The sequence below is a fragment of the Lolium rigidum genome, chromosome 5, assembly GCF_022539505.1.
Source record: "Lolium rigidum isolate FL_2022 chromosome 5, APGP_CSIRO_Lrig_0.1, whole genome shotgun sequence".
Classification (NCBI taxonomy): domain Eukaryota; kingdom Viridiplantae; phylum Streptophyta; class Magnoliopsida; order Poales; family Poaceae; genus Lolium; species Lolium rigidum.
The window spans coordinates 269,813,663-269,838,092 of record NC_061512.1 but is presented as its reverse complement, the minus strand read 5'-3'; the positions used below and the strand labels follow the sequence as shown (position 1 = coordinate 269,838,092).

The 24,430-nt window shown below is 46.3% G+C and overlaps 2 protein-coding genes and 1 non-coding gene across 3 annotated transcripts; all 3 read left to right on the top strand.

Annotated features, from left to right (window-relative positions):
• Positions 1–2,482: 2,482 nt before the first annotated feature.
• LOC124653105 (probable cyclic nucleotide-gated ion channel 14) lies at positions 2,483–7,584 on the top strand. The gene is made up of 7 exons (XM_047192164.1): positions 2,483–2,697; positions 3,426–3,924; positions 4,574–4,786; positions 5,211–5,512; positions 5,639–5,750; positions 6,154–6,390; positions 6,593–7,584. The coding sequence occupies exons 1-7, from the start codon at positions 2,642–2,644 to the stop codon at positions 7,298–7,300; spliced, it is 2,127 nt and encodes a 708-aa protein (XP_047048120.1). The 5' UTR covers positions 2,483–2,641; the 3' UTR covers positions 7,301–7,584.
• A 114-nt stretch (positions 7,585–7,698) lies between these two features.
• LOC124657687 (BTB/POZ domain-containing protein At3g05675-like) lies at positions 7,699–10,758 on the top strand. The gene is made up of 2 exons (XM_047196200.1): positions 7,699–8,803; positions 8,840–10,758. Exons 1-2 carry the CDS (start codon positions 7,699–7,701, stop codon positions 9,064–9,066), a joined length of 1,332 nt encoding a protein of 443 aa, XP_047052156.1. The 3' UTR covers positions 9,067–10,758.
• A 60-nt stretch (positions 10,759–10,818) lies between these two features.
• On the top strand, positions 10,819–10,891 carry TRNAR-UCU. The gene has a single exon. It is a non-coding gene; the product is annotated as a tRNA-Arg (tRNA).
• The last annotated feature ends 13,539 nt before the right edge of the window (positions 10,892–24,430 follow it).

Sequence of the window (24,430 nt, the reverse complement as noted above, 5' to 3'; positions counted from 1 at the left end):
TTTATTTTTATTTTTAAAATAAAGGTATCACATAGCTCAGGAGGTAGAAATCGAAAAACGCCAGATATCTTTAGCTGACGAATTTGTTCTTCATAATTACTAATTGGTTACAAGATTATACGGATTTGATCGATCGTTGCCTGATTCATCGTTCACGCAAAATTAGCCGAGTTTCGTTCATACAATAAATAAATAAAATTTTCTGTGTGGTCCAAGCCTCCAAAGCTCCAGCATGAACAGGCCCTCTACCCTTAGAGCATCTCCAGTCGCGTCCCCCAAACCGTCCCCCAAAGCGATTTGGGGCGCGCCGGACAAAAAAAGCGTTCCAGCCGCGTCCCCCAAAGCCCATTTTTGTCCGGCGCGGCCCGATACGGTGTCCGGCGCCCGAGCCCGTCCCCGTCCCACGGGGGACGCTCCGGGGACGCCGGACACAACGAAAGCGAGGCGGGGAGTGGCGGGGCCGACGCGTCGGCGGCACGGAAGGCTAAAACCCCGTCGCCTACCTTTGGTCAAGCGACGTTAATGGCGTCCCTGTTTTCCCGGGCGACGCAGGGACGCGTCTCGTCGTGCATGGCCGCGTGGCCGTCCGCGCCGGAGTTATTGCGTGCAACCACCCGCTGCCGCCGCCTGTTTTAAGGCGCCCTGCGAGCTAGCGCCGCTCATCCTTCTCGTCGCCGCTGCCTCCCCCTCCCAGATCCTCTCCTCGCCGCTCAAAAAAATGTCGTCCTCCCGCAAGATCGCCGCGGCGAACGGCTTCGGACGCGGCAGCCTCACCGTGGCGGAGGCGTGGGCGCTCTTCAAGGCCAAGTACGACGTCGAGATGCACAGCACCGACGGGCTCGTCGGCGGCCCCAACAGCTGGAACAAGGACGGCCGCGCCCTGTTCTGGGGCGTTCCGGGGCGCACCCTCGAGAACGTCATCCGCGGCATCCGCAACGGCGCTCCGCGGCTGGAGATGCCGTCGTCGCCGCCGCCGTCTCCTCAATGGCAGCCGAGGAGGACGACGTACTCGTCCTCCTCGCACTCTTCTTCCTCGGGACCGGCGCGTTCGACGCGCGTCCTCGTCGTACCGGTCGGCGCCCTACACCGTCCCCAAACGGGAGGTCAAGGAGGAGCCGGCGACGCCCGTCAACACAAGGCGTGGCGGCGGCGGCGGCGGGCGGCAGCAAGGGAGGCGCGGCGGCGCCCTCCTCATCCCGAGCCGGAGGTGAAGGAGGAGCCGGAGGAAGCGTCGCGAGCGGCGGCTGCCGGCGGAGTACGAGCGACGAGCAGCGGCTCATCGCCGGCGGCGACGACCCCGAGGACTACCCGGGGCTGCGGGCGGCGTTCATGGCGTCCATGGACGACAAGGACGCCTGGAGGGCGACCCGGACGCGGCGATCGCCATGTCCATCCTCGACTCCGGCAAGCCGCCGGTGGACCTCACCGACGACGGCGAGGCGAGGACCAAGCGGCTTGGTGAAGGACGAGCCCGTGGACGAGCCCGTCGACGAGCGCGGCAAGCGGAGGTCGTCACCGACGAGATGTACAACTTCCGAGCGGTACTACGACGCCTCCGGCCGCCGCAAGCGGTTCTAGATTAGGTTTAGTTTTAAAGTTAGTCAAATTTCGTTCGAATCTATGTAAATTTGGACGAATCTAATCGAATCTAGTTAAGTTTAAAATTTGCGAAATTTTGTTTGGGGGACGCGACTGGGGAGCGACGTCCCCCAAACGCGGCACGAACGAAACACGTCCCCCAAACGCTCAATCCGGCGCGGTTTGGGGGACGGTTTGGGGGACGCGACTGGAGATGCTCTTAGTCTCCTTTCTATGTCTGTGTAAAAAGAACTGCAAAAAAGGTGTATCAATTTTTTTCCGCCCCCATTCCATTTTGGTCCCGGGGAATTGCCAAACCGCGCAAACAGTGTGTCCTCCTCCATGGTGCTGGTCTGAATGTAACCCCAACTTTGTCTCATGATTTACTAATCCTCCCGTTCTATATTCTTTTTGTCGTGGTTAAGAAAAAATATCGAACGGAGGGAGTATATATATCACCAAATTTTGTAGGATTGAGCATGCGTGACATAAAATTTCGACCTTCTTCATATTTGTGCGTTCTTTAAAATCCTGCAAACGAGAAAGGCCATGACTTGTAAGAGACGCGACAAACACCTTTTTCGAAAAACCATTTCTAACATTTTCGTGCTGCAAAAAGCCTAGGAATTATTTTGCATCACAAATTTATTATTTCTGAATACTACTTTTTTTTAATAAAGTATACGGATCCGAGCACTCATTGGCCGATTCGTGCAAGATTGGCTGAATTTTGTTCAAAGCAAGAACAAGATGTGCTGGTGTACACTTCGCTGTGTGGCCCAAGCTTTTTAAGCTGTAGCACGAACAGCCAGTCCACCCTGGTCTACCCTTTCTTTCTCCCCAAAAAAAAAAAAGAACTGCAGAAAGGCAGCAACTTTTTTTCCGCCCCCGTTCCATTCCATTTCGGTACTCGGAATCGCCAAACCGCGCAAGCACTGGGTCCTCCCATGGTGCTGATCTGCTTCCGGAAGCTTCCTCGCGCCCTCCCGCCGCTCCCCTGACCGACCGGCCGCAGCAAGATTCGGCGGAGTCGTCGGGGGCAGCCGGCCGGCCGGCGGCCGCCATGTTTGGGTCCAGGGTCCAGGACGAGGTGGAGATGCAACGGCGGACCACCAACAGGTACGCTCAGCTTTTCCGTTCAGTTTCGCCCCCGATTCGACGCTGTTCGTGCCGTGCTGCCGCCGCGGATTTGCCTTCTGCTGAAATCGAGGGTTAGAGCCGCCGCCCAGTTGTTTGCTTGCTTCGGTTGACCGGGGTTGACTTTTCGGGCGCTGGGGGCGGAGACGGTTCCGGCTTGGCTCGAGCTTAGGGAAGACGATGGTGGCTTCTCTGCCGAATTGGAGGATTGGAGAAGCCCAACAGGGTGTCAAATTCGAGGTTCCGATTCGGTTTGCTGTGATGGAGACTCGAGCGAGGGTTTGCTAGAAAGATCACCAGCCCATCAAATCCAGAAGATGGAAAGATCGCTCGATGATGGTTTCCTTTGTGTGGTGAAAACATTAGACGCCGATGATAGTTTTGTTGGCAGCTCATTTTCCCCTCGCTAGTTCAAGCTATTTCGGTGCATGTGCAAAGGATATAGGATTGAATAGAATGCTTCTTTACCGTGGAAGCTTCTTCGCCTTTCCAAGTGTCGATGTAGCGGTATGTAGTAGGAGAGTTCAGGCGAGAGTAGCTTATATATGTTATCTATTCTTACTATTGGAAGCACCTGAGAAATACGTTAAACGTGCTTCGTTGAATGTTTTGAAATATTCCAGTTTTCATCTGTAAGTCATTTTTTGTTTTGTTTTCGAAAAGGAGGTTGAGACCCCCGGAAACTTTCTAAGTCATTGTTCTATCTGTAGAATCTTTCCTGATGAGAGACAAGACCAACCTAAGCTGCCGTTTCAAGCTGCGCGAGTCGACAGGTTCGCAGCAAACAAGATAGATGCAAAGAACCTCGAGAAGCTTAAGCTGTTGAATGAAGGCCACAAGCCATGGGAGTACGGCGCGGATCCCGGAAGCAGGATGATACTGAACTGGAACAGGGTGTACCTGGTGGCCTGCTTGTTCGCGCTTTTCGTTGATCCTTTCTTCTACTACCTGCCGTTTGTCAGACAACAAGGACAAACTTCATGTATTGCCAAGGACCGGAGATTGATCTCAACTATCACGGCTCTGCGTACGCTCGCCGACTTGTTTTACTTGCTGAACATTGTGGTCAAGTTCCATACTGCGTATGTGGACCCCAAGTCCAGAGTCCTTGGGAAGGGAGAGCTTATTGTGGATCTGAAGAAGATCCAGCGGCGATATATCAGAACATACTTTCTTGTTGACTTGCTGGCAGCTGTGCCACTTCCACAGGTAAATGCAGCTTGAAAACACAGTTGTTGTTGCATTGTTGTGGCCATCGCTTACATTGCATTTTTGTTATTGCCATTTCTGGTACTTCTGTTAGCTTCAGTAGATGTTCACTTGTCCAGTTTCAGTGTCGTATCCATATTCTTTTTCTACTTCAGTTGATTCATTAGCATCTACGAGGCAAAGATCGATTAGGTACTTTGTGTGTATGCCGGGCTGAGCCCAGATTATTTCCCTTTGAATTCCAAAAGAAGACATCTGGACAGTGCCTCTTGCCTGACTTATATGGTTACCACATGTTTTTTACCAGCAGAATGTGACTTCTAAAAGGTGAACCGAAATAGTTTCCAACTAGGAAGAGTCAAAAGTTATTCCAAATATTTTTTCCACGGTCATATTTTTATCTGTTGACCTCCACTTTCCTGAGATTTTTTCTTGTCATATTTCAGCTGTTAATTGCCTTTTAGATATTAAGTAAAATTGAAAATTAATTAAATTCATCTTGTTTCAACCAAAGATTGTGCAAAATAATTTCATCTGTGTAGCTTAATTGTTTAGTGACCAATTATCTCAAATATTGAATACCGTTATTTAATTGTTAGGGTAAAGAATCTACAGTGATGACGTGAATCTTCTGGTGCACATTTTGCAGGTTACTGTGGGGTTAATCATGCCTGGGATAAAAAACCCAGATTATAACATCCGAAACACTACATTTGCTCTTATTATTATGATTCAGTACGTCTTAAGAATGGGTCTCATTCTACCTTTGAGCAATCGAATTATCAAAGCTGCTGGAGTAGTTACAAAGTCAGCTTGGGGAGGAGCAGCATACAATCTTCTGCTGTACATGCTTGCAAGCCATGTATGGTCATCTCACCTACCACCTTATGACTTCATGTATAATAACTTCCTAGTGAATCTTTTCTGAGAAAGTTATAGAAAAAAATTGTGGCTTATGTTTGTCGTAGGAGGTATGCACAATTTTATATACAATCAAGAAAATAGTTTCTGCTAAATATGGAATAAATATTCTATTTCTTAGTTTTTTTCTAGTCTCATCTGGAGTAGGAGTAGGTGAAAAAATGGATTTATGTATATTTATTATCCTGTAATTCACATTATTCAGTAATAAAATCTGCTGAAAGAAATATTAATATGGTTTCAAGTAGACAAGTATGTGACTCAAAAGTAAATGTTTATATTTATCACCTTGCATGTCTTTGCTCTTGCTCGTATTGTATAGCTTTTCCTTTTGTGTCAATTACGACCTATGTTTATCGTTGCAGATTACTGGTGCAATATACTATCTTCTCTCTATTGAGCGGCAGATTACATGTTGGAATCAGCAGTGCCTTAATGAGTCGAGCATATCTTGCGACCTTAACTTTATAAACTGCGAGAATACTGATTCCACTAAATATCTTGATTGGCAAAGTAATACACGAGTATTTAACTACTGTGATGCCAACCTTGATCCTCCAAATTTTGTCTACGGAATGTTCTCCGATGCGTTGACTAAGGGCGCTGTGTCAACTTCATTCCGTGAAAAGTATTTTTACTGTCTGTGGTGGGGCTTGCTGCAACTTAGGTTGGTGATCCGATCCATTATTATATTATGTAACTTGGAGTTCTTTCCTTGTGTTTGCATTAGTTTATGTAGCTTGAACACAGTTAATCAGGTTAAGTTATTTGCTGTTTGTTGTTACCTTTTCAGTTCAAGTGGAAATCCTCTTAAAACAAGTGCATTCATCGTAGAGAATATATTTGCCATTGCAATCGGTGCTATCAGTCTTATACTCTTTGCTCAGCTGATTGGCAAAATGCAGGTAACATTACGTTGATGATTTCTCATTTAATATGCTCATATTACTTAGTTACCTGGAGGATTGGCTTAGAATGCCAATACTTGCTGCAAGTATTTGATACTTGCTTGTAGACATTTTTAAAGAAAATTAGCTGAGCAAGTTTGTTATGCGTTAAGTTTCGTCATGTGGAGTAAGTGTTAATACTATCTTTATTGAAGAAAATTGTTAATACTATCAGTGCTATTCTGTGTATTGCTTTCATGGATTTTATCGTCTTAAATAATTGATGCATCAGGTGTGTGATGTGTGTGGGTGCATTTCAAGGTCTGAATTGATTAATGGAACACAAACTACTTCTCTGTGTGCAGTAAGCCATTTCCATTTTGACAGCAGCTTACTTTCTTTTCTGTGTGTTATCTCTTAGACATACTTGCAATCTGTTAGCAAAAGGCTTGAAGAGTGGAGATTGAGGCAAAGGGACATGGAGGAGTGGATGAGGCATCACCAACTCCCACCCTATCTTCAAGAACGTGTCCAGCGGTTTGTTCAAGTTAAATGGCTTGCAACACGAGGCGTGGAAGAAGAATCGATTTTGCAATCTTTGCCTGCTGATATACGCCGGGATGTACAGCGCCATCTTTGCTTAGATCTTGTTCGACGTGTAAGTTGTTATATCCTAAACTGATGGCTTAACTAGTAAACTATTTTAGGTTCTCAAAGGTCTTGAGAGAATATTTTTTACTGGGCTCTTTCTTTCGATGGCCAAGCCAATATTCTCGTGTGGCCCCATTTCCTGCAACCGCTAGTTTGAATTGTGTCTCCATTCTTTAGCAGGTTTCTGATTACTGTATAATAAAATGCAGGTCCCTTTTTTCGCTGAGATGGACGACCAACTTCTTGATGCCATCTGCGAGCGGCTTGTGTCATTTCTGTGCCCGGAGGGCACATACATTTCCCGCGAGGGCGATCCCGTGAACGAGATGCTTTTCATCATCCGTGGCAAGCTGGAGAGCTCCACTACCAACGGAGGCCGGAGCAACTTCTTCAACTCTATCCTCCTAGAACCCGGCCATTTCGCTGGTGAGGAGCTGCTCACCTGGGCCCTGCTTCCCAAGACCAACGTCCACTTCCCACTCTCGACGAGGACCGTGCGGAGCCTCACGGAGGTGGAAGCCTTCGCCCTGCGGGCCGAGGACCTCAAATTCGTAGCGAACCAGTTCCGGAGGCTGCACAGCAAGAAGCTGCAGCACACGTTCCGGTTCTACTCGCACCACTGGAGGACATGGGCCGCCTGCTTCATCCAGGCGGCATGGCGGCAGCACCAGCGAAGGAAGCTGTCCGAGAGCCTGAGCCGGTGGGAGTCATACTCATGGTGGTCAGAAGAACACCCTGTTGCTGATAAGCCTAAACAGGAGGGCACCTCGGGCGGCGGCGCAAGAACTGCTGCGGAGGGCGCCGCCCAGATGCACAAGTTTGGCTCCGCTTCCAGAAGGTTCCGCAACGACGACAGCGTCATCCGCAGGCTGCAGAAGCCTGATGAGCCCGATTTCTCCGCGGACCATTTCGACTGAAGCTGATTTTTTGCCGGTGATAATGTATATCTTGGTACCACTACCGTTTTCTCTCTGTGCATTGTGTGTTGTTCTGAACATCAGCTATATTGTAAATTTAGTACGTACATCAGAAATCTAGGAGTTGTCAGCGTCATAGATCGCACCTTGCTAATGTATAAAATACGTATCATTTTGTGTATGCCACATTTGCACACATGTTAATATGAGCTTGGGATTCTCTGAAGCCATGTTTCAGGACCCATTTTGAGTGAGAATATTGTAAAATCAACTTTGAAACTGAAGTTTGAGAATATTGTAAAATCAACTTTGAAACTGAAGTCTGAAACTTTGAACCAGTTCCTTTCTTCAGTTCCCAATCCGCGCAGCAGAGTCAGAGACAGAGAGAGAGCGGCATCATGATGTGGGCGGCGTCGGCGCGGCCGAAGATGGGCCACCGGGCGACGAGCGACGTGGTGGTGCGGCTGCGGACGCCGGAGGGGCGGGACGAGTGGCTCTACTGCCACGCCGCCGTGCTCGCCGCCGGGAGCGGCTACTTCGCCGACCGCCTCTCCGACGCCTGGCCGACCTGCCAGATCCTCGACTCCCGCTACTGCGTCGAGGTCCGCTGCCCGGACCTGGACCTCAGCTCCCACGTCAACGCGCTCCGCCTCCTCTACGCCGCCGAGCCCGTCTCCCGCTTCGGCGTCCGCGGCGCGCTCGGCGTGCTCCGGGCCGCCGCGCACCTCGGCTGCCCCCGGATCGCCGCCGCCTGCGCCGACTACCTGGAGTCCGCGCCCTGGGACGAGGCCGACGAGGAGGAGGTCCTCGCTGCCGTCCCGTGCCTCCCCGGTGGCGCGCAGTACGACCGCGTCCTCGCGCGCCTCCGCCCCGCCGATCCGGCGCCGGCCACCGCCATCTTCCTCTCGGCGTTCCGCCACGCCACGGCCGCGCCGTCGGCGGCGTCGCGGGAGCTCAAGTCCGCCGCGCAGGAGCAGCTCGAGTACATGCTCACCGAGGACGACGACGCGCCCTTGCTCGCCTTCGACGACACCGACGCCGGCAACTCCGTGAAGTCTCAGGTGAAGGACTGCGTCGCGGGCTTACTGAGCAGGTTCAGCGATTTCACCAGCTATGCGCTGTCGAAGAAGATGGAACCGCCTTGCTGCTCCGGCGAGAGCGAGCTTCAGCAGGAGCTGTATTCGTTCGTGTCAGATATCTCCTGGGTCTGCCAGGTCCTGGGCAAGCTGGAGATGATGAAATGCATTGCAGCCTACTGGGTCGGAGCATCGCCTGATGTTGTCATGGCTGTCGAGGCATCGTGCCCGGGTTCTTTATGTCTGAAGACCAGGGTGAAGGTTATAGAGATATCTGCAAAGGTCTTGGAGGCGGTCGCGTTCGGCAATGTGGTCCTCCCAGCAGAGAAACGGTGTCTTGCGGTGAAAGTTTGGATCTGGTTTGCAGGGATAACAAAGCATTTGGTCGATCGAGCCAACCGTGGTGACGACAGCGAAAGTCATAATGGTGAGGATGGTAACCATGGTGATGCTGAAACAGCAGCAAAGATCGGCTTGGACAGCGAGGTCTGGCAGGGGTTAGAGTCTGCGATTACCGCAATTGTGATGACTCTGCCTTCGAACACACAGGCTGAGATTCTGTCAGGGTGGCTTCAGTCGGAGCATGCCGCGTTCCTGGACCTGACGGAGGCGTTCGATGCCTGGTGTTATAGATCGAAGGTTGCTAGAAGAAGGCTGTCTTTCTTGAACAACATCAATCCGACACCTTGAGCCCGGGTCTGCAGCCAAAATCATCTGGAGGGTTTACAGCACTAAGCATCTGCCTTTTTTTTTTTTACCAAAACCAATGAACATGGTATTCTATTGCTTTGCCATATGGTCACATTGTTGTTCGTTGTCAAAATTGCTTCAGGACCTCCCTATGAACTGCAGGGTTGATGAAATTTTTTGGACATGCCATGGCTGATGAAATGAGCAACCTCACCAATGCCTTTCCTTATATTTACACATGTGGCACAGTAGCAGTACATGCTACCAAGAAGTGCTGTGACATTTGATCTTCTTGTCAAACTCTAGTGTATCATCACTCGCAATGTCATCTTGAGGTTATCTGCGAAACTGGGGCTGACACTGAACTTACCCAGATGACTGAAGAGAACAGCTCATATTTGAGAGTTATCTGAATATCTGATCAAGAAGTCTAGTGTATCTGTTTATTCATTCCTTATTTATCAAGCATTTTGGATCAGGAGACATCTGCCCGGTCTTTTTCGGTGCCTAACCAGGTGTAATGGACAGCGGCGGTGCTTTTCAGAGACGGAGGTCTTGGTCGGGAAACGTGGTGCTCCTGCGTGAGATCAAACTTCGTGCGGCCCGGATTGGCATGGATGTTTTTCCAACCGGGCTAGTCCAGTTTCCATTAATTGGCAAACAGAGAAAGGAAGTCCACTACAAAAGAAACTGAGAGCATACCCTCTGCGAGGTCAAAAACAATATCAGCACTACAGCAACACAGCTAAAGTAGCAAAAGATAAGCTAACAAGTTTGAAACGAGCTAAACAACCATCAGCAGGGAACGGCTAAGAACTTTATCAGACTCCTAGATTGAAGACGCTGTGTCTCCAGCAGCAGCAGCAGCAGCAGCAGCCTTCTGCATCAACAGCATTGCTCCTTGCCGCAGAATCTTCTTGTCCTCCTTGTGTAAGCCTGCCCAGTACAAGTGAGGCTAAGCCTGTTTTCCACATGTACTTGCTCGTGTGATCTGGAGCACTGTTGGCTCTATCTTGGGCACTTCTCTTTGCCTCAATTCTCCGTGGCAAGCTGCTGCTTGGTTCTACTCTCTTCTTCCTGGTGGTGACGGTTTTCATATGATGTGTTGCGGATGGTTGAAAAGGAGACCAATTGGTTGGAGGCGGCGGAGCATGTGCGTTTTCGCCCACTTAACCTGAATATGAAAAAAGGTGCAAATGTCATGTTACTTGATTAGTTGGAAACTCCAATTGTTCAATCAGCGATCCAAATCGGTCCCCAATTCTCTTCAGAAAGATTGTCGACACTGCTTCAGATTGGTGGTGCTGCTGGGAAGGTGCAGGTGCATGACTTTAGGCCGCGGAGCATGTGTGTTTTCGCCCACTTTACCTGACTCCTGTGAATATGAAATAGTAAGGTGTAAATGTAATGTTTCTTGCTTGGAGCCTGTTAGACTTGTGATGTTCCAAATTTGGTTCTGGTCTCAATGGTTTAGCAGTTGGGATTTGGGAACCTGTCCATCCTTGCAGCTACATTGATGATCGATGTGACGTCGGCAAGTAAAAAGTGAAAACATTGTTGTTCTCTAGCCAGGCCTTCCTGTAGTGGCATCTCTTCTTCATTATGCCTACTTATGCCACTCTTAGTAATTATGTAGTGAACCCTATTTTCTTCTGGCTGTTGTCAGTGCTGCTTCATTGCGATCGTTGTGTACAGTTTGTAGATTATTCTCTTGCCTACTTATGCCACTCTTAGTAATTACAGTCAACAACAGCGCCCGTGGCCTAATGGACAAGGCGTCTGACTTCTAATCAGGCGATTGTGGGTTCGAGTCCCACCGGGCGTGATTTTTTTCACCTTTTTTTTTGTCGCTTTTACTGTCCATAATAGCGCCCTGGGCCTGAATGGGCTGAATCTGGTGTTACGTGTTGGTACTGTACCCACCGGCAAATAGGCCTCCTATTTGTCTACACCAATTCAGCCCACACAAGCACGCCAACCGGTGCCGCCCCTGTCATCGTGTCACCTCTCGCTATCTGCCAGAGTCACCGATTTCTCCGCCCCGCGCCGATGAGGATCACCTCACCAGCCCTCCTAAGTTTCTTCCACTTCTCACCCGAGCCGCCTAGCCACTGCTTCCATTTCTCGCCGTCGCCTCCTATGGCCTTTTATGTGCTGTCTCCGGTGGTTGTCGCGTATCATACTCGGCTGTGGCAGGGCTGCTATTTGGCAAGCTCTGGCTCATGTCACACCTTTGTATATTATATATGTGTAATTATGCATAGACTAGTTAATTTTGTGTAGTACACACGAAAATTTTGATCCTATACCTCCGCTACTGATCTTCGATCAACATCTCACGCGCCAGGCCCACATGATTAGAGGGGTACATGTTGGGTCGTTAACCTACCCAACGAGTGTCGGAGCAGGAATTGTCACGGTGACCTCGGAGATGTTTCCTTGGCATCTAGCCAACATGATTCGTGGACTTTGCACTGTTACGGGCTACACGCGGATTAGTATGAGTACAAACCATACATTTTGCCCCCCTTTCTACTAGTTATTACAAGAAACTTAATCTCCTCCCTACTCCTCCCTTGACGCATTACTACTTAGCTTTATAAAAAGTCTTATATTTTGGAACGGAGGTAATAGGTGGGAAGTGCGTGCTTAACCTAGGCGGGTGATCGTCAGGTATGCCAGTTTCCTCGTCCACGAATGACTTGATGACAAGTCATCTCTGCCTGGATATGGAGTACAAGACTTATGCACCGCAAAACGCAGAGGTGAGACCGTGAGAGACGGCCGACTTGACGTGAAAAGCGGCCAGGCAACGTGTACGAACATCCATTTCTGAGCCAGGCACTGAGGGCCAACCCCCAGCCCCTAGCAAGCTAGCTGAGCTACCAACTTTCCAAGCTTAACTCATCACCACAATGGCATGCACAACTAATCACTCAACTCAATGATAGAGCGCGGACATGATTAGACTAGTCGCCCTCGCCGATTAGACGGATTAGCATGCACCATGTCTTCGATCGGCGCCGGCTTCACTTCATTAGCGATAAGCTAGATAGATAATAGATTCCACTAGTCATACCACTAACTCGATCCATGACAAATCAACTTTAAGTTAATAGTCAAGAAAATAGACCAAAAAGAACACAGCTGTCACGTACTCATCTTGAAAACTACATGATCAAATGTCTAAGATGTCATCTACTAATTGACGTTTGAGAGAGTAATTTTATCTTCATACTCAACAAAGGTAACGCAACAAGTAACCAAGCACGTACGTACCTCTACAGTTCACACTCAACCAAGGCAAGGCAACACAGTACAGGCTAGTAATCCCAAGAGATCGAAGACCCCCAATTGATCAGCAGTTCTTGTCCAGCTGCCATATCGGGATCGGATGTGGCCTCCCAGATATCTCCTGACACCGCCTGCCTGTTGTCGCCGCCCGTTAAACCCCTGATAAATCAACGGTTCGGCAGCGACAAGTTCTCTGCCACCGTACCACTCTCTGCGTCAGTGACTATTTAGCTCTTCACATGCATATGATGCATGCTCGTGCGTACAATCCAGGTCAGCTGTACCACACAATATATGCTTGTACCGATCCACTTTTTTTTTTTTTTTTTTTTTTTACAATGGGAACATAGTCCCGTCTATGCATCAATCGATATCTGCCAAAGGAACTACGAGCCTGGGACAACAAGCATTTGGAATTCATAATAACTTTTTGGTTTTCTTTAATGCCCCTTTTAGGTGTGTTCACGATCGACAATTCTGACGAATTGCTCGCTTTCCTACACGCTTTAATTCTATAGAATTTTCAGCATCCACCGTAGTATATATCATTTTCTCTGCCTGCTCGCATAGGATCATGCCACTTTGTGCTTTCCAAGTGTTTTAAATCACGCGGGTGTATGTTCGCGTTGGGCCGACACATTTAGCGCAACAATTTTTTACCTATTTCCAATTTTTTGCCGGTTTTGATGGTTTCTTTTGGGTTTTGTGGTTCTCTACAAAAAAAATCGGTTTGGTTTTCTCGGTGTTCGTGAGATTTCATTTTTTAAATGAACATGATTTAAAGATGTTTAGATTTAAAAATATTCATGATTTAAAAAAATTAGATTAAAAAGTGTTCAAATTCTTTTAAAATAATTATTATAAAATTTAGATTAAAAAATGTTCTTTTAACAAATAAGTTCATGTCATTAGGCCACATTGATTGTTATCCATGAAGAAATCACTTCAGGTGGGACACTTTCATCCTTCCGGCGTAGAGCGGTGAATAGATGCCCCGCGTTTGTTTACCTCAACAACAAAAAAAAGATACCCCGCGTTTGTCAACTTGTCAATGCTTTGTGTCTTTGATGTGTTGGCCCGGCCATCTAAGGGTTTTCCTTCTTCTGGGTGGGTTTTTTGTGTGTGTGCTTTCCTTTCCTTTCCTTTTAATTCATTTACTCATTCTTTTCGTTTAAAACAATATTTTTCTTGTTTCCTTTCAAAATCGCGCCAGTATTTTTTATTGTCTAATACATGAATATCTTTTTAAGCATAGGAAATATCATGTTGTATTGTGTGAATATTTTTACATTTTATTAATTTCATCAACATTTTTTTCTTTAGTTTGTAAATATGGTTATTAAAGATCCCTCTTTAATATAAAATTTTACAGATTTATTTTTGAACCGTATGAAAAATAACTTTCTAAAATACGTCTCAGAATATTTTTGAAAAAGGAAAAAAGATACCAGAGTGTTGACCACATCAGAATGCGGTCGAGTCACACCCGTAAATGGCGCAACCGGCGTCAAATAGGAGGCCCCTACATTTTACTCCATTCGTAACATTTAATAACTAAATTTGCTAATGACTCTACTATTGGCATATTATTAGTGGGAAGCAAGCGCATATATAGGGCTTCTTTGATTTATATATAGAAAAATCATAGGAATAGAAAAAGCATATGATTGAATGTTATGCCTACTTGAATTTTATAGGAAGATAAATTATATTTGATTGTAGCAAAGAAATTTTCTATGAGATATGACCTAATGTTTCTTTTTCGATAAAATTTACGCTACAAAAGTTCTATAGGATTAGTTTCTATAGGGCATATTTCTACGAATCAAACACCTTATGTATGCAATTTTTATAGGATCCAAAGTCTACACAATTTTTTATATATATCCTCCGAATCAAAGGAGCCCTTAATGTGATCAACCCATATGCTGCTATCCTCCCTAAGCCGCCAACTTCATCTTGTGGCATGTACATATGACAACTCAATTCTCTCTAGATACATAAACAAGAGAAATACGGAGAGACGGTAGATTAGAAGTGAAAAGCAGCGAGGCAACATGTACCAACATCCATGTTTGAGGCAGGCCCTTGAGGGCTAACCCTAGACCACTTCATGTTCCTAGCTAGCTACGAGCTTCCAACTTTTCGAGCTTGACTCACCGCCACAATGGATGCACAAATAATAATTAATCATTCAAGTCAATGATGGTGTGCAAAGATAAGATTAGACTAGTCGTCCTCGCCGATTAGACGGATTAGTATGCAATATATCTTCGGCGCCGGCTTGACTTCCTCGGTGATTAGCTAGTCTAAACAGATAGACAGATAGATTCCACAACCAATACCACTAACTCGATACATGGCAAATCAATCAGAGAAGAAGCCAACTGTCATGTTGAAAACTACATGATCAAATGTCTAAAAAGTCATCTACTTGTTGAATTAGCAGTGTCTCGAGAAAGGCAAGGCAAGAAGCAATCAAGCACGTACCTCCACAGTTCAAACTCAACCGAGGTAAGGCAACAAGTACAAGCTAGTAATCCAAAGAGATCGAAGACCCCCACATGATCAGCAGTTCCTGTCGAGCTGCTATATCTGGCTCCAACAGGATGTGGCCTCCCAGATATCTCTGGCCGGCGCCGCTCGTACGAACTACCGCCTCCTGGAACAAAAATTCAACGGTTCGGCAGCAGCGACAGGATTCATGCATGCATGCGTCAGTCACCTCGCTCATCACGTGCATCATCCATGGTGTACCACACTTACTTGAGCTGTCCCACTTGGATGCAGTGCTAATTTAGTCTTCTATCTACTAGCACTGGTGGAAAAAGGGGCTTTGGTCGCGGTTGGCAACTGCCATTAGTCGCGGTGGCCCAACCGCGACCAAAGTAGCGCGACTAAAGGCCCCCCCCTTTAGTCGCGGTTCCTTACGAACCGCGACTAAAGGCCCATCCACGTGGGCCGCAGGCGAGCGCTGGGCGGAGGACCTTTAGTCGCGGTTCTTCTGGCCAACCGCGACTAAAGGCCTCCGCAGGTTTAGGGTTTAGCCCCCTCCCCTAAATCTGGTTTCTTTTTAATTTGTATTATTTTATTTCTTTTGGGTTTTAATTTTGAAGGAGTTTCACATATTCTATGGTACCGTATACATACATGCATATGAATGTACAATTTCAAACAAATTTGAAATTAGAACCAAAAAGAATTCAAGAGTAATATACAATATATATTCAATATCGGATGACCATATACAATATATATTCAATATCGGATGACCATATACAATTTTGAACAAGTTAGTTACAAATTCCGGTGCGTATAAAGATCTACGTCATCGTAATAGTGTTCTCCTCTAGGATCGATGACTTCCTCGCCAACCATCCAGCCTAGTTCCTCTTGAAGTGGTCGGAAGCGAGCTTCGGACTAAGCGTCTTCCGGAGGTTATTCCTCGTGATGTTGTTCTCACACGTCCGGTCCCGCTCATTGCAGTATCTCCGGATCCTCTCACAAACATAGTATCCACATAGATTGGTCCCCGGTGGCCGAGTATCCCCAGTCGTCAGCACTCGCCATTTTAAAATGTAGCTCTTTTTTGAATTCACCGACCTTGGTATCTACGAACCGTCTCCAAACCCTACGAGGCAAAGAAAATTAAATAAACAAGAGAGTTATTAATTAGTTACTTGATATTAGGAAATGATGAACGAAATAGGCCGATCGATATAGAGCGCAAATGAATGAAAATAATTACTTTTGCATCATTTTTCTCATGTCGCTCCAAAGCGCCGGATCCATATTCGGAGAGTCGTGGACGAGAACCGAGGAGGTCCGAGCTTTAATTACCATAAGAATCCAGTGGAACCTCGCGGACACGATACATGCACAATCATGCATAACTCATCGATTAGCCACATACCATGCATGGAGTAAACAAAAGAGAATGTGCTCAAGACGTAAACACTCACCCAAAATGGTAAGGAAATAGAATATCACTTTTCTCTTGTCTGTTTTCTAATAAACCGCCACGAGTCTTCCTCCACGTCGGCGGGGTGGTGTTCTAACACATATGAATTAACGATGTGTGGGTCAATGAACCCAACATCATGGATGTTCCTTATTCGCATTTCCCGCTTCTTCATTCTCGCATAATATATAGCGTACACAACAAGATAGTTAGGACAATATATATATATATATATATATATATATATATATATATATATATATATATATATATATATATATATATATATATATATATATATATATATATATATATATATATATATATATATATATATATATAGGAAGCCCAAATGGGGCTCCATGGTGCATGGGCACCATGCACACTGACCGTCAGATGAGTATCTAGATTGTCCAAGCTGATGGGTATAGATTATCGGGTTTGACCCATTAGCATAGGTATATATGGAAATATTGCATGCATGTTGTATGAGACGGGAGAGAGATTTTGTTAATTGCCAAATATTTGCTTGCCTTTTGTTGGCGAATCAGACATAATTTCATTCCTTAATTTCATTGTATGGACCGTACCTGATTAGTGGGCTGTTATTGCTGAGAACATGGTATGTGTAACTTTTGGGCGAGATTTAAGGTATACAACGGCCCAACGTTTCTTCATTTAAATCCCAAGAATTAGGGAAGTGCATTTTTTTAGGGGAATTAGGGAAGTGCAGATGTGTCATGCGATATTCAAGGTATCTGCCGGCCCAGTATTTCTAAATTTGCAATCATGCATCGTGTCCAAGATTACTGGGCTTAATACTATGGATTAGTATAGTGCAGATTTTAGGTTCAGAGTAAGTATATGGCAGCCCATCATTTTATTTACTCAGATTCATGATGATAGGCAATTAAAAATGTTAAAATTGTGCTGTACGCGTGTGATTGGGTATGCGGAGTAACCAGGTATGCTGGCCAAACTTTGAAGTGAGTACGGCCAGGTATTAGAGTTAGACTAACTGTTAGGTATACAAGGTATCGAGGTATGTGTATACAAGGTATACAAGGTATCGGCTAGTTTACATACCCAAGCGTATGTGTATGTTTGCCAACTGTTAGGTATACAAGGTATCGAGGTATCACGCTTTTGTCCCGAGATACCTGGATATATGGGTATGTGAGGAGTTGTTAGGTATGCAAGGTATCTAGGTATGTGAGGAGTTGTTAGGTATGCAAGGTATCTAGGTATCGAGCTTTTGTCCGAGGAGTATGATAGGTCTTGACGGTAACTCCTTTACATACCCAAGCGTATGTGTGTGCTTGCCAACTGTTAGGTATACAAGGTATCGAGGTATCACGGTATTGTCCTAAGAGGCTGGTAGATCTTGATGATAACTTAGGCTATGATGGTTATATTGATACCTAGTATAAGTTATTGGAAAAGGTTATAATAACCCTTCTTATGAGTATCTTGAGGAACTCAGGTCGTATCATACCCGAGATACCTGGATATATGGGTATGTGAGGAGTTGTTAGGTATGCAAGGTATCAAGGTATCGAGCTTTTGTCCGAGGTGTATGATAGGTCTTGACGGTAACTCCGGGTATCATACCCGAGGTACTAAGATCACATACTCAAGTAGTTTACATAGTGATTATCATGACTAACAATTAAATACACTAGGTATGGGGCTATTTTATGTGGAGAATGAGAGATCTTAATGGTAACTAGAGGTAACATCATATTTTGGTAATAGCCATTATGAATTATTGGGAAATGGCAGAATGTCCAATTTGTATCGCGAGGAGCATCAATGTCGCATACTAAGCTCTTATCATACCTGATGCACCGATATCACATACAAGTTATTTACATAGTGATGGTCATGCCGTATCAACATATTTTGGTAACGTCGATACCTAGTATGAATTGTTGGGAAAGGGAGGAATGTCCAAATTGTGTCATGAGGAACTAACCAACTTTCTGGGTATCGATATCACACACTCAGGTCGTATCATACCCGAGGTGACGATATCACATACGCATGTTGTTTACATAGTGATGATCATAACATATGGTTACCTACATGAGGTATCAAGGTATCGTGCTATTTTCCGAGGAGTATGTGAGTTCTTGATGGTAACTAGTGGTATCGAGGTATCTGGCTATTGTCCGAGGATACCTAGTATGAATTGTTTTTAAGAATACCTGGTATGAATTGTTGGGAAAGGACATAATGTGTCAAACCGTATCATGAAGAACTAACAACTTTCTAGGTATCGATATCGCATACTCAAGTTGTATCATACCCAAGGTACCGATACCGCATAGTCAAGTTTTCTACATACCGAGGTATCTGGTGACCTTGGGTATAAGAGTATGCTGGTAATATTGGTAACTAGTATAAATTGTTGAGAAAGGGCATAATATCCATATTGTATCGAGAAGAAATACCCCCACTTTCTGGGTATCTATCACATACCCATGTCATATCGTACCCGAGGTACCAAATATTTCTTACTCAAGTTATTTACATAGTGATGATCATGATGTATGGTTACATATGTGATGTATCGGGAAATTATCGAAGGAGTATGAGAGTGTTAATGGGGTGTCAGGGTATGCTAATTAGTAATATCGTTACAGAGTATGAAGTGTTGGCAAAGGGCATAATGTCCAAATTATGAGCATCGTGGGGAACTTCAGTGCTTTATGCTTATCAATATCACATACTCAAGTTGTTTACATACCCGAAGAACATGAGTGCATTATGGATATCGATATCACATACTTAGGTCATATCATACCCAAGGTACAAGATATCCCATACTCAATTTATTTTCATAGTGATCGTCATAATGTATGATTACATATGTGAGGTATCTGGCAATTGTATGAGGAGTATGACAACCGTGATGGGATGCCAGGGTATGTTAATTAGTAATATCGATATGAAGTATGAAGTGTTGGAAAAGGGCAGAATGTCCCAATTATGGGCATCATGGGGAAGTTTAGTGCTTTTGGGGTATCATAATCACATACTCAAGTTGTGTACATACCCGTATCTAGTGAAAGTGTTGGTTATGCAGGAAGTGATAGTAACGCTGTAATGTTTGAAAGATATCTGGGGCATATGTGGGTCTAAAAAATGGCAGACGACTCGATACGATTGGTGAATATTGGAACCGTGCGAGGCAAACACCCGGTGATAATTTCTTACAATCTTTGGAAACATGCACATATGATACCCAGGAAAACGATATACAATTATGGATATCTTAAGAAAAACAAAAGGTAAATCTTACAACCGTTATCAAGACCATAGAATTTCTAGAAGCAAACACATTGTACTTATTACATAAGACTCTCTTACTGAACATAAATAATACGCAAACAAAAACAGCCCAATCCGGAAAGAACAATGTCAAGCATTCCTCCTGCATAGCACGAGTCAGCATGCATGAGTACAATCCAGTGGTACGTTCACTATCTCCTCATTCTTCGCGGACTTCGCAGGTAAGCAATTCCAATGGTTGACATAGCAGAACTGAACATAAATCTGCAATAATAATTCACAATGTTAAACTATACATACTCTGTGGTGCCTAACAAAAATATTTGTATCCGATGAGCACTTATAATATTTTGGGACCTTTGAAAAGTAGTACTGTATCTCAGGACTCTAAAATGTCACCTTCAATTTCGTGAACCTGCTAAAATGAACGGGAGAAACAGTTGGGCACATAGAAATAAGTGTGCACACTTAATAGGTACTGACGGTTGACCTGGGAGGAGGATCCATGAAATTATCGTCGCCGTCGTGCCCATGGGCAGCCATAATGCCTCCAGCAGCCAAAGATGCAGGCTTTCCTCTAGCACTAGCACATTTTTTGTACACCGAGCATCAAAGATATATACCTGCGTTTGAAAAAAAAGGTAAATGCTGGCGAAGATGCATAAGGCGATGTGCACGGAGACATCGGCGTTCGCAGCACCGACAATGGCAAACAAGGCCATGCGAGCGGTGAAGGTCGCCATCGTCATGCCATGTTGAACAGCGCCGGTGACGGGACGGAGGTTGCGCTGCCGCCAATGGCGACGACCCCATGCATGTACACAAAACTCACCGCTATGGCAGGAACAAAATCATGGAAACACAATACCGGCCCCAGAACATACCTCGGCCAGATGTCCAACAACGCGCTAATGATGCGAACATGATTTAGACGGAGAGCCATCTATTTGTACGTACATTGTTGGGGACCTTATAAATAGTAGGTATGGGTTTGAAAAAATTCGTAAAGTTATTTATGGCACATCAATCAGAGCTGATTTGGAAATAAAATAAAGCATCGCACAACTAGTTGGAAAGAAATTTTTTGCCAGGACGGTGCATGCATGCAAATTATATTTGGAAGGTAATCGGAATTGACATTGGAGCTACAAACGGGCTTTCCTGGTGCACTAACGGGTTTTCGTTGACGAACATACCCGGATTGATGTAATGTTTCGTTGACCGATCTAACGGTTGGCGATCTGGGTGCCTGGACACCTTGGTGCCCCAGTTATTTTACCTATATATATATATATATATATATATATATATATATAGTGCAGGCAATGAACGAGATGGGGTAGAAATTAATAAATCACTTACAGAACGTAGCAACTGATGATAGATTTGTCGAGCTCGCGCAGATTGAACAGCTGGAACAATTCACTCGGAGGAATTTGTACCCAGTAACGTTTGAAGTGATGCACATATTTAACTTCCGCATAGATATAGTCTTTGGCGTTTTCATGTTTTATGTAACCCTTGTACCAATTTAGCAGACCTTTCATTTGTCGAGGTAGATCCTCTTCCTGCGCAGGCTCGATGAGAGGGCCATTCTTCACATATGTAAATACTACGTCCTTCATTGGCGCCTCATCAAGGCCTAACACTGCACGAAGAGTGATACCTAAGTCGGCCGCTTGTTTTCTGGCACTTTCTACAGTCAATCCATGTGGCTGCCGCAGCTGCTATGATATCGGGGGCATCCGGACCGGCGGCTTGCACTATGAGCGGGGCGATCGATTGTTTACTTTGTTCCCCGAGCTGGGCAACTTCTTTCCCCCTTTCTAATTTTTTCTCGGCCTCGTCCTCCAAGGCTTTCTTCTCCGCCAACTCTTTCCTGTTCTTGAACGCGAGTGCTTGCCTACGAAGTTCACGTAAATAGTCGTCAGGCAGATTCTTCGCGGCTTGGGACGGTGTGTTCAAAAATGACTTAGCCCACTGCTTTTCCTTGTCAGAATATACTGGCTTGGGCTCGCCCTCTATTTTCTTCTTGACGCTCGCCTTGCCATTTCTCTAAATCAGCAGCCGCGCCGCCTCGACTTCCTCGGCACTACTTTCCCAAGACCTCCCGGGGAGAGGCTTCGGTGATACCTCCGGTACCTTTGTTTTCTTAGGTACGTAAGGGTCCGGGTTAATAACCCAGGACCGCTTACGCTTCTTCGCCGGAGGTGGATTGGGGGCGGTATCGGTGTCGATCACCCGCCGGACGAGGACCGGGGGCGGCGTCGGCCGACGTGAATGAGGTGTATTAGGTGAAGCACCACCGCCACCGTCACCGCCACCGCCACCGTCACCGCCACCGCCACCGCCACCGTCACCGCCACCGCCACCACCACCACCGTACGGGGGTGGACTTGTTGGCGCCTCGCTCGGAAACTTGATAAATTTCTTCCGCCATAGAATGAACCGGCGCTTGACATCTCCAAGTCTTTTCACCCCTTCAGGTGTAGCAATGTCAATGTCCAGGTCCTCAAACCCTTGGACTATCTCCTCCACCGTCACACGAGCATAGCCATCTTGAATGGGGTTGTTGTGGTGGAGTGCTCCAGTGGTAAAGCACTGCCGATGGCTACCTTCATGGACATGTTCCCGATAGGATAATACAGATGACATGCTTTCATCTCCTTTATATCGTCCACGGGGTAGCGAGGAGGCTCCGGTGCAAGTAACCCGACCACCAGCCGAGGCTCCGGTGCAGTAATTTCGATCGTCGGTGCACCAGCCGGTGAGGCCTCCGTGGAAGCCACGCTGCTTCTTCTCCGCTGCTGGCTTCCGAGATCCATTGGATGATCTTCATGCTGCGCCCGAGCTGCATCTCTTTCAGCGACTAGTACACTCACGGTTTTCTTCATCACATCCATTTCCGTTACCAACTTCGCCACAACATCTGCATCCCGATCCATCTTTCTCTTACGGCTTCTGTAACCGTACGGGTCATCTTTCTGGGGGAACCCTAGTTTCCACGAAATGTCCCCGGGCATGCCTCGTACACGTCCTCCGTGTTCAGGATTCCCGAGGGCTTTTGTCAGGGCGTCGTTCTCTCGTTGAACCTGATCCTCCCCTCTTGAGCATCCCTCATTGCCTCAATAAGGTTTTGGGTGGGTGTAATTATTTTGCCCTGGTAAACACACTCCCCTGTCTCCGGGTTCAGCGATCCCCCATGCCCGTACCACCAGCTTTTGGCCCTTGGGTCCCATCCCTCCGTACCTGGACGGATTTCTCGCGCCCTCGGCTCGTTCTCCATCTTCTCCCACTTAGGCTGCCAAAAGCGATACCCTCCTCGGCCCCATTTTATGATTGTACTCCTTCTTGGCCGCATTTTCCTTATTTTTTTTCGATAGTTCAAGGAACTGCTCCGATTTCTTTTGCTTCACAAATTCTGGCCAATCATGTTGCGAGTTTCTCATATTGTCCTTTGAAATCCGGAGTCTTGCCCTGGTTGACAAAGTCATGGGCTAGATTTTGCTTGTATTTCCGAATGCGTTGGCCATCCTAGAAAGAGCTGAACTGTTTGACTAGCTTGCGCCTCTTCTTGTTTTCCGCAATCTTGTTACCCTCCTCATCGTATTTGCGGTATTCCGGAGGTAGAACGAAATGTTCCATAAGCTTGTTGAAGCAATCTTTTTTTTCTCTCTGTTCGACAAAAGTGAAACCAACACGTGCCTTCTTTGGCTCATTCCACTCCTGGCGGGTGATCGAGACGTTGTCTCTAACAACGGCTCCGCATTGGCTGACAAACTTGGTGGCGTTCTTGCTGGGCTCCAGCGGCTCTGCCGGTTGCTTCGTCGACAACATCGATGGTGCATGTTTCTCCTGCTTTCATCGTCTTGGTTGCGCCACGCTTTGACGACGACGTACTCGATTTTTTCGACGATCCGGCCGAGGGCTAAAATAAGAAAGAGAGTCGCGCGCGTTAGTACACACACATTTATTCAAATCAGTTAGTTGTATCACCGGACGCTCAATATGTATATATATATATATACCTCGGCGCGGAGGTGGTTGCTACTTCCAATTGAAGATCGTCGTTTATCGACGTTTCTTCGGCATCATCTGCTATGCCGACGGCGCCCTTCATCTTCACACTCAAGGTTCAGATAAGAAGCGATATCATCTTCTTCTTCTCCGGTCGGCACAAAAGGAATATCGCCTTTTATGATGCCGAACATATGGTCTTCAGCGTCCGGATCATAGTTGTCCAGAATCGGGTCAGCTCTATCGTCCGCCATATGTCAGTCCTGAAAACATGTAGTCAAAACAAATTAATTAAGTGAAGAAGGGGCGGTGGCGGTGGCGAAAGGGCGGTGGCAAAAAGGAGGGGGCCGGCGAGCTGGAAGGGGTGGGAGAGGGTGTCGCGGAAGAGCGCGAGACGGGGCGGTAGACGACGGCGTCACGGAGAGGGAGGCGAGGACAACACACACATAACCCTCGCCGCCCCCTGATCTCGATCCCAAAACACCGCGCGTATGCGGGAGGGGGCGACGAGGGGCTCGCTCCCCCTCGGCATACGCGCGCGGTGGCGGTGGTGAAAGGGCGGTGGCAAAAGGGCGGTGGCGGTGCCGAGGACACATAACCCTCGCCGCCCCCTCTCGATCCCAAAAAAAACACCGCGCGTATACGGAGGGGCGACGAGCGCTGCCCCCTCGATCCCAAATTTGTAACTAAGTTTTTTTTTTAGTTTTTTGAATTGTTACTAAGTTCTTATTCACATATAATACACGTTTAAAATTTAATTAAGTTACAATTTTAATTAAAAAAACTTAGTTACAATTA